Here is a 10755-nt window from a genome sequence, read left to right as displayed (position 1 = left end):
TTGATTGAGTGGCCAGTGTCTCACACCAAAAATAGTCAATTTACAAGCTCTTGTAGATCGGCTAGGATAAAATGCTGTGCTCTGGTAAAACACCTCCATCAGCAGTTTGCCTTCTTAAGCAAACTTTGAAGTCAAACAATTTTGTGTATATTATTAGTAACATTTGCATTCATTTGTTACATTGTTTTTGTTACGTTAACGTCCTCCTTGATAGTAAAATAAAGACAACGTTTTTAATAATTTCATTGGTCAGTGTTCTTTGCTTTCCACTATTGGCATCAATCATAAATCATAGATTAAGGGCAGTTTTGGTTAAAAAAAAAAACCAAAAAACTTAAAAAGAAAGGAGGACAGAAATGAGTTTTGGCCCTGGTAACTGTACTATACACACACATACCAATACCTTTCTCTGGTAATGCATGAAATTCATTTAAAAATGTTAAAAAGACATGACAATCAGTTCCCAACTGTTGTTAACCTGATAGCCAAAATGTGGAAAGCGACACAAACATTCATGAGGCTTGGTAAGGGCTCTGCTGTTCCTCAGGACATTATATTATGTTTGCGTGAGAGATGCAGTAGGTATTAAATATGGTTTAACTTCTTTCTTTTTGGGGGGGAATTAAATTATGTACTGAATTACATAAGATGTCCCATGATCCCCCCCGCACATCTTTATTGTACATTATTTAAAACACCTACAACAATCTTGCAAACAGACAGGAAAAGAAATAAACCCTTTCCCCCTCTATACAGTGATTCTTTTTTAAGATGGGAATTCTGGCCATGTTTTGGCCAGGAAGGTGTCTCGCAAGCAGGTCTTAAGGCAGAGACAAGCCATCTGTCGGCCGGGGTAGTGCGTTGTCTTAAGTTAGTAAGTCCGTCATAGATGTTCGGAGGGCAGACAGGTTGGGAAACGGAGGATGAATTGAATAACAGGGGAGACACACTGTCTTGTTCTCAGGTCTATAGGTTGAAGGTTCCAGGGCTGGTTGTAAAAGGACTGTTGTGGGTTGTTGCACAGGGCAGGTGTTGGCACCCAGCATGGCCCCAGAGCTGGAGGTGGACACTGGACTGTTGTGGGTTGTTGCACAGGGCAGGTGTTGGCACCCAGCATGGCCCCAGAGCTGGAGGTGGACACTGGACTGTTGTGGGTTGTTGCACAGGGCAGGTGTTGGCACCCAGCATGGCCCCAGAGCTGGAGGTGGACACTGGACTGTTGTGGGTTGTTGCACAGGGCAGGTGTTGGCACCCAGCATGGCCCCAGAGCTGGAGGTGGACACTGGATCAAGGCACTGGGTTGGGCGGGCCCCATCCGTCAGGGGGTCTAAAACATCCCACCCCCGGGGGGCTGTTTGTGCTGTTGACTGTCACTACGGTTGTAACACCTGTTGCTCTGGCTCCAACGTTTCTAGAAATAAAAATGAGGACACCACAGTTAGTGTAAAAAAGATGGGAAGTCTGCCTTCATCACCCGATGAAGGCCAACAACGGCTGAAATGTCGTGAAACTGTGATATGCCAGTGTTTGTTTTCAAATAAACTAAACACTGTGGAGCAGATTTGTGTGCGGACTTCCCATCTTTTTTACATTTACTATATATAGTCCAGCACCAGCCAGGAACTGGATGTGTGGCCCAAATCTCCTGCCGCGTTAACTGGTCAGATGGGTGCGCCTACGTGCATTTTCAGATCAATCTATGTGACCAGATTTGACTGAGAGACTGCCATCGCGCAAATTCCAGCTTTTCACCAGAGAAGAAAAACGTTTTTATAGCACAGGCAGACTCTTCACATACTAGAGCTGAAATCGATGTAAATATGAAATAAATGCCCAAACATGTAATGTTAGAGACCACAGAAATGAACCTTTTATCAACTCGCTGTTTTCTGCAAGACATTACTCTATAAGCCATATCTGAACAACCAATATGTCAATTTGAAGCTATGATTCCCTGCTTTCACATGACATGATTGTATTGTGTTCCAGCTCGGATCAATAGAACAAACACAGTACACTTGAAGTTCTTATTTGTCGATACCACAATGAAAACAACATTTTCAAGGTTTAAAGAAAGAAACACCATGACTTTTTTTTACATTCATTTTTTATATTAATATTATATTGTCGACTCATCTTAATGTTTTGAGAATTATTTGGGGGCCCACAATATCCTCACGGCACCCAGGTTGGGTTACCCCTGAAATAGACTATTGCGTTGACAGCACATGATTCAAACCTCAAAACCTGCTTACTGATTGTCGTTGAAAGGATCGATGCACTCATCTGCTATCAATGCTATGATTACATGCCATGGCCACTGATTCAACTCTATTGTCCTGTGTCTCTTTGGAGCTGTGGATGACTCACAGTGAAAAGCCACAGTGAATCAGAGCTAATGTGTGGACGTTACTGAAGGGAATTTTTTACAAGTAAAAAAAAAAAAACTCCATTCATTTACAAAACAGACTCCTTGTTGGCGTCAAAGGAACCGTGCCTTGCTATATTCTGTGTGTCCATTTGCTGGCTTTACTTAGCCTCTGTCTAGCATAGCAGTTTGCATTCATTCAGCATCCAATTTGCTCTTTAAATCTGGAAAATGACTGTGTGAACAAAAGTTCACACAGTCCAACTCCATCTCTCGCCCACATATAACATTCGTACATCAGTAAGTAAATCTGTAGAATAAGGAAACAAATTATAACATGTCTGTTGTCTCTCTCTCTCTCTCTCTGTGTGTGTGTGTGTGTGTGTGTGTGTGTGTGTGTGTGTGTGTGTGTGTGTGTGTGTGTGTGTGTGTGTGTGTGTGTGTGTGTGTGTGTGTGTGTGTGTAATCGTTGTGCCATTAGACCACAGCAGTACCTCTACTATTTATTTTCCCACAAATATTTAAGTTTTAATTTTATAATTGGCGACAGATGACTGACAGTCATAGATCCCTAAAGAGGAGGATGAGATAATACATACGAGTCATACGCTGTAGCAGGTATTGTATTGATGATAAAAATAGAGGAATGTTAATAAATATGCAGAGGGGGCATCAGTCTGCTCTCTTGCCAATTTATGATCGGCAGGGACAAGAGATGTTTTTCTTTTGCTTTATATATTATTGATTTGAATTAATAAACAAGAATGACACTCATGTCATAACTGCCAGGTGCGTGTCTCTGTTGTGCATCTTTTACCCTTATTTTGATTATTTAGGGGCGAAAAGTGCCGTTCGGACTAGAGACTAGACTATTCATGACGTTCAGACGATGATTTTTGTTTTGCCATTCAGACGATGGGGTTTGGCCTTTATGGGTAAGTCTCCCATTGGCTTAGAGGTAGGTAGCCTAGAGACGAGGCAGCCAATCCTGAAAAAGTGTCTGATAGCCTAGAGTCGAGGCAGCCAATCATGAAAAAGTGTCCACTAGGTCCTGACTTTGCTCATGATCGACAGTATAGCCAGGATGCTTTGCAAGCACATGGCTAAAATAGGTGAGCAGAATATCTTCAAAGAAATCTAGGTGCTGCATCAAGCGTTGTTTGAATCTAGACTTCAATCTTCAATCCAAACTGCGAAAGTGTGGAAAGTGTAACAAAATAACTGGATAATGAGTCACTGACAATGTGTGGGCATATTTTCATGAAATTTGTTGTATGAAGAGAGAATTCACTTTTGTGTCGAAAGGTTGAAAAGCAAGGCCAGCCATGGTCATACATAGAGCGAAGGCTACCTGAGTGCTCTCGATTAGAGTTCAGAAAGCGGCAACGAGGGCGAGGGCGTGAAGAGGTACCCACATTTCATATATGAAAGAAAGCAATTAGGCAAACTCCAAGCACAAACAAGGACGAGCAAGGATAAAAGTTACAAAGCCTTTATTGTGTCAGGACATAATTTTAAAATCAACAAAAGTGCCAAGGACACCCTTGGTGTTTTTATTGATTTGAAATTGAATATGTATGTCCTGACTCAATAAAAGCTTTATAACATTTATCCTTGCTTGTCTTGAAGTTCACCTAAGGGCTTTCTTTCAGCAAGGTCATACAGAATGAGGGGGGAATGCCATTATATTATTCAAACCCTGAAGACTGGATCATCACCTATATGGAGCCGGCTAGCAACTTGACATCTGACCTCACGGACACCAGATTAATAGTTTAACTCCTGCTTCTTAACTGTGCCGTATTAAGAAGCTCTGTTGTTTTAGGGCGAGGTCGCTTCATGCCCTCAGGGCGTCTTGTACTGGTATTGACAATATCATAGTGTTGGTGCAGGGATCCATTCTTGTACCAAGTGCAATCCATTTAGTTCTCATTTTATGTTGTTTAATTTGACAGCCATGCTCACATCAAACACATTCAAAGGACGTTATTCCTACTTTTCTTCACTCCACTCTCACATCAAAATCGTCAAATAACTAACAAACAAACACATTCAATTTCAGTTACACTTGGAGGCAATAATATTCAATATGAAATTATTGCCATAATTACATTTTGTTGCATACAAAATAGTTTTGTGTTTAGGCCTAGTTTTTGTTTACCTTGAAGTGCACCTTTAAGTGGAGGGGCTGGTAGCTTCCTCCGTTGATGACGTGATGAGTCGAGGGTTTGAGGCTGTAAGGAGAAGTAATAGAACACTCTTAAGAATACTGTTCTTATTTTAATATACATAAGACAAGCATAAAGGGTGGGGTTGGATGAGAGTGAAAAGGATGAGGGGAACATGGACAGAGTGATAGAGATTATTTTAAAGTAAACTTTACTACAGTTATACCTTAGGGTTTGGCTTGAACTTGGAGAAGCGATTGCAGGCAGTGACATTCAAGCCAGCTGATTTTAGAGCTGATATCCTGGCCTCGATGTTTGATATCTGGAGGGAAATGAAATGAAATGAAATGATTACTATATTTACCCAGGGTATCTGGGCTAAGCTCAATAACTTGTTTCCAGCCAGGCCCTGCTCATAGAACACATTTCATCGTAGTGGTTCAATGCCTTGTTCAAGGGCACTTCAGCGGTGGTCATTTTAACGTGTCGGACCGCTGATTCGAACTGGCGACCTTCCGGTATCAAGACCGCTCCGCTATCCGTTCGGCCACCGCTGCCACTAAGAAGATACCCTTTACCAGGAACTGTCTGAGTGACACGCAGCATTCACATGATGCTAGTGAACCAAGCAGAACTTCACTAGCCTTTGAATAGTGGGCTGTGATTGGTCACCCACAACTCTGAGGTGAGCGAAATGTAATTAAAACTGAGGAGTGCCAGACCATGAATCTCCTCAGGTATTTTATTTTTTCCTGTGGCAGATTCGTCTGGTTTCCAGGCCAGAACATCACTGAGTTAGACTTCTCCATGCAGGGCAACATTGTGCTGATATAAACCACTCCATTTTAATGTGTCCTTTTACAATTATTGAGGCACTTCTCTCTTTCCACAGCGACTCCCTGTACCTTTAGTTCAGACTGCTGGACCTGTGCAGCTGCCGTGGCCACCTGGTCCTCCAGGAAGGCCAGCTCCGTGTCCGTGGTGCCACTGCTGACAGAGCGTGCACAGTCCTCCAGGTCCCCCAGCGCCCCCTCCAGCCCGTACACTGCACCTGCAGCCAGGTATACCTGCAGAGAAACGGGAGAAGGAGTTTTCCCTAGAGTAGAGCTGTGTTCGAGTCGACCTAAAGCAGTGCTTCTCAAACATGTTCATGTCAGGGACTCCAAAACGGATGTAAATGGTAAATGGTAAATGGTGCATTTATATAGCGCCTTTATCCAAGGCGCTTTACATAGATTGTGCATTACATTCACCCATTCATACACCGATTGCGGCGGAAGCCATGCAAGGTACCAACCAGCACATCGGGAGCAATTTGGGGTTCAGTGTCTTGCCCAAGGACACTTCGACATGTAGACAGGAGGAGCCGGGATTCGAACCGCCGACCCATGGATCATTGGACGACCTGCTCTACCTACTGAGCCACAGTCGATGTATTTGGGCGCGGTACAGTAAACTTAGTTCTAATACTGGGGGGAAAAGTGCCATATGTGTCTTTACGTTCTCCTCCATCTTGGTAAGTCTCTGGTCCAGCCTGGAGGTCTCGGCACTGCTGGAGATGGGGGAGGCGCTCATGGATTCTGCAGGGGTGTGGCTCTCGCTCCCAGCCTCGCCAATCAGCTCCTCTGTAGCGTTGAGCACCTTCAGCACCTCTGTGGTGATGCTGCAGAGAGACGCCGCAGAGTACTTCTGCTCCATGCACACAACACACACAGACAAATGGTAAATGGTAAATGGTGCATTTATATAACGCCTTTATCCAAGGCGCTTTACATAGATTGTGCATTACATTCACCCATTCACACACACATTCATACACTGATGGCAGCGGAAACCATGCATGGTACCAACCAACACATCAGGAGCAATTAGGGGTTCAGTGTCTTGCTCAAGGACACTTCGACACTAACTCTGGGGGAGCCTCTACTCCTGAGCCACCGCCGCCAGTCAGACAGTCACACGGATAAAGATACAAGTCATAGGGCCGATATATATATATATATATATATATATATATATATATATACACACACACACACACACACACACACACACATGTAAACACATGATTATGTTCTGACCATCTGAATATGACATGGTACAGGCATCTATTGTTTTGGGTAAGCTGATCCCGTGACCAGCAAGTTCCTCTCTCATCTTTGTATACAACTGGGCTTTCTCCCTGCCCATCACCCTGCATGTTTAATGGCCGTCTCCTATGAGCTCACTTCTATCTCAATTACTGAGCAGTTGAGACGAATAACAGTCCAAGTCCACACTAATTATCCATAAAGTATACCATTATGGATAAGGGCGGGGTCAGGACAGCTAGGCCTTTTCAGGGAGGGGTCAGAATAAATTATGGACTTAGGCCTGACTCACACCTTCACAACAGATTGATGTATAGCTGATGCATGAGACTTATTGACTGATGCAAGCTCACAATGCATTTCCAATGGGAGTCACATGGTTTGACACAACATTTGTGTTGTATGAGGGGGTGGGGGACAGTCGAAACACAGCCGAAAGCTGTACAACACAAATGTTGTGTCAAACCATGTGACTTCCATTGGAAATGCATTGGGGCAAGATGTAAACAAACCCTTTCTTTACATATAGCATGCATCAATGTTGTATGCTAGATGTAAAGGTGTGAGTCAGGCCTATGAATGTTATTCACCTTCCATTGCAAATGGAACAAATCAACAAAAGTGCCAAGGACACCCTTGGTGTTTTACAGTGTATGGTGTAAAGATGCCTTACGGGTTTGCACAAGTTACGGTGGAAATGTTTTTCAAAATGAAAATTACAATTACACACACAACAAACTCAGCGCTGTTCAACTGATACATAATGTAAGCAATGCATGAATTGGTTGCATTGTGAACACACACCTCCGACCATGTGTGCTCAGCCTGGGAAAAGCACTGAGTTCAGAAAAGCGAAGAAAGAAGGGGTGCCACTTTTGTGTTGAAAGGTTGAAAATCAAGGCCAGCCATGGTCATACATTGAGCAAAGGCTACCTGAGTGCTCTCGATTAGAGTTCAGAAAGCGGCAACTCCAGTCGAGGGCGTGAAGAGGTGCCCACATTTCATATATGAAAGAAAGCAATTAGGCAAACTCCAAGCACAAACAGGACGAGCAAGGATAAAAGTTACAAAGCCTTTATTGTGTCAGGACATAATATTAAAATCAACAAAAGTGCCAAGGACACCCTTGGTGTTTTTATTGATTTGAAATTGAATATGTATGTCCTGACTCAATAAAAGCTTTATAACATTTATCCTTGCTTGTCTTGAAGTTCACCTAAGGGCCTTCTTTCAGCAAGGTCATACAGAATGAGGGGGGAATGCCATTATATTATTCAAACCCTGAAGACTGGATCATCACCTATATGGAGCCGGCTAGCAACTTGACATCTGACCTGTCATCTGACCTGTCAGATGCAACCAATGCAACCAATGCATGAATTGGTTGCATTGTGAACACACACCTCCGACCATGTGTGCTCAGCCTGGGAAAAGCACTGAGTTCAGAAAAGCGAAGAAAGAAGGGGGTGGGGTGACTGTGGGAGGTATCAAAATGAAGATGGACAGAGAAGTGATTTTCTTTCCCCCCACAGTGGATGACACTCTCCCTCTCTCCCCCCCCCCCCCCCCCCCCCCCCCCCACAGTGGATGACACTCTCCCTCTCTCCTCCCCCCCCCCCCCCCCCCCACAGTGGATGACACTCTCCCTCTCTTCTCCCTGCATGCTGTTTATGTCAAGATGTTCTTCAGTGATAATCAGTTCAATGAAAATACTTATCAGCCAATTTATTAGGTACACCTTAGGCTTATTAGGTACACCTTGCCGCGTTGGACCCCATTTCGCCTTTAGAACTGCCATAATATTTCAGGGCACAGATTCAATAAGATGCTCAATTAGTACCAAGGAGCCCAAATAAATATCCCCCACTCCATTACACCACCACAAAGGCAGGATGGATGCCATACCCGGTGCCGCGGGGGCACCAGAGGGGGCCTGGCACCTTCAGCTGCAAATTCTTCCCCCTCGGTTTAACCCCTTTTGGGCGGGAACCCCTTTTGGTGTTTTCTACAAGCTCATAGCGCGCTACAAGCTTGTAGGTCTGCTATTTTTGAAAAATGGTGAAAATGTGGCACAAATCTTTGAATATATATTTCAGAGCGAACATTTTTAACTAAAATATTTGCTTCTGGGAGGTCCCTAGAACTACATATTTTGAGATGGGGGTCCGTGGCCCAATAGAGATAATTCTGGGGGTCCTTGCTCAAAAGGTTGAGCACCACTGACATAGAAACATAGGTTTTTCAGAAAAATTTTAGGATTTAGGAGCCTTTTTTTTAATCAACCTCAGTCCAAAATGGGTTAAGTATCATGTACATATTGTTTTACTATATAATAATATGGATGCATTCTTTCATGTTGTAGATCACCACCTCACCATCCCTATGTCTCAGCAGAAATAGAGAATAAGGAGACCAGGGAAGGGTTTACCAATCTTCTATTTTTTCAATCTTAAATTTAAGCCTGTGCTAATTGTAAAGTTAGTAAAGCTAGTTTCCTGTTCTTAGCTGGCAGGAGTGGCAACCCGGTGGGTTCTTCTGCTGCTGTAGCCCCATTTGCCTCAGCTAGTGTTCAACAGAATATCTAAAAGCTGAATGATTATCTTTTGCTGCTAGAACATCTTTAGTATCACCACTTCATGCTATAGGCCCAACGGAAATGTTAAATGCATCCAAACAATTTCTATCTTCCCAAACAAAAAAAGAAAAAAAAAGAAAAGAAAAGCGTGCAGTGTATACTGGTGCATTTTGAATGTGAAAGGGGCTAATCTGTGCTCGTGGAACTGTGAGCACAACATGTGAAGGTGACGGAAAACAAATGTCTAAATAGATGAAAACAGGGGGCGTAGGAAAGAGAGATGGACGTGATTCAATAATGTATTAATCATCAGCTGAAGCTTTGATCATTGAGAGCAGGCGATGCATTGATCCTCTCTCATCTAGCCACGCTATAGCTGTTGATGGTCCAAAAAGGCTGGGGCTTTTGGCACGTTGCCACTCTCATGAAACATGAAAAAATACAAGATAAGATCAAAATGTTATGCGCTGTAATAACATCATGTACTTTTACCGTCTCCCAGTACCACTCATGAGTTACAAAAACACAAGTGAAAAGCAAAGAAGGTACTGTGAGATAACATTATTGACAGGGCAATGTCGATGGAGAAATGGGTCCTTGTGAGAGCTGGTGCTCTCATACACTACAAAGAGCAAAGCCACCGCCATCTGACTACTGTGAGGGATCGGTGTGTAACTAACACAGATTTGACTAGGCGAGACAAATTAACAATCTGACACAAAATTGAGTTTCTATAATTTCTGGCATGAATATTAAACTCAATGGAATACGATTAAAGTTTATCATCAATGTGATCTTCTTTCAACCATAATGATGGAATATTGGGGTGCCCGTTGGCCTAGTGGTCCAGGCGCATAGCCCAATATATTGACAAAACGCTTTGGATGAAGGCGCTATAGTACATGCATCATTTACCATCATGTTAGTTTCCAATGGAAGCTGTGACAACGGACAGAAATAAACCACCGCCATAGAGGCGTCATGTAAGAGAGGAGCATTAGCCTTTGACATGTTAACAATGAACAGGAATAATTCCAACTACCGGTTGAATCATCTTGGCTCAAACATGTGTGTGTGTGTGTGTGTGTGTGTGTGTGTGTGTGTGTGTGTGTGTGTGTGTGTGTGTGTGTGTGTGTGTGTAGCTTGCTGCCTGCCTTTATGTAGCCTACTTGATTCTGTCTCTGTATATGGCTTTATGGAATAAAACATAAAAGTACATTATTGCGAACGAAGTGATCACTAACTATAGAAGCTTGCCAAAACTGTCTGTCTGTCTGTCTGTGTGTCAGTCTGTGTGTCACGCTGTAACACCACCCGCCCGCCACCAGAGGGCAACTGAAATTGGAACGATACAGAGGTCTCTCTCTGTGTGTGTGTGTGTGTGTGTGTGTGTGTTTGTGTGTGTGTGTGTGTGTGTGTGTGTCAGACTGCCACAACAGCTTTGTTCGCTTCCCGCGTTTACGCGTCTTACTTATATATGAAAGCAACAATCCACGTCTCACATGTCTTAAGGTTAAATAGCAACAATCCACATTGCATCTGTCTTAAGGTTTA

At 43.3% G+C, this 10755-nt stretch overlaps 1 protein-coding gene across 1 annotated transcript in view; it reads right to left on the bottom strand.

The window, feature by feature from the left end:
• Positions 1–809: 809 nt before the first annotated feature.
• Positions 810–10755, bottom strand: part of myripb (myosin VIIA and Rab interacting protein b) — a 215285-nt gene continuing 205339 nt past the window's right edge. Inside the window, exons 13-17 of the mRNA XM_079489302.1 lie at positions 6037–6225; positions 5442–5603; positions 4763–4858; positions 4530–4602; positions 810–1411 (exon numbers count right to left, since the gene is read on the bottom strand). Coding sequence (XP_079345428.1) covers positions 1374–1411; positions 4530–4602; positions 4763–4858; positions 5442–5603; positions 6037–6225 — 558 coding nt within the window. The 3' untranslated portion in view covers positions 810–1373. The remainder of the gene's footprint in view (positions 1412–4529; positions 4603–4762; positions 4859–5441; positions 5604–6036; positions 6226–10755) is intronic.

Source organism: Electrona antarctica (assembly GCF_951216825.1).
Source record: "Electrona antarctica genome assembly, chromosome: 20".
In the NCBI taxonomy this organism is placed as follows: Eukaryota; Metazoa; Chordata; class Actinopteri; order Myctophiformes; family Myctophidae; genus Electrona; species Electrona antarctica.
This window is presented reverse-complemented; position numbering and strand designations above follow the sequence as displayed.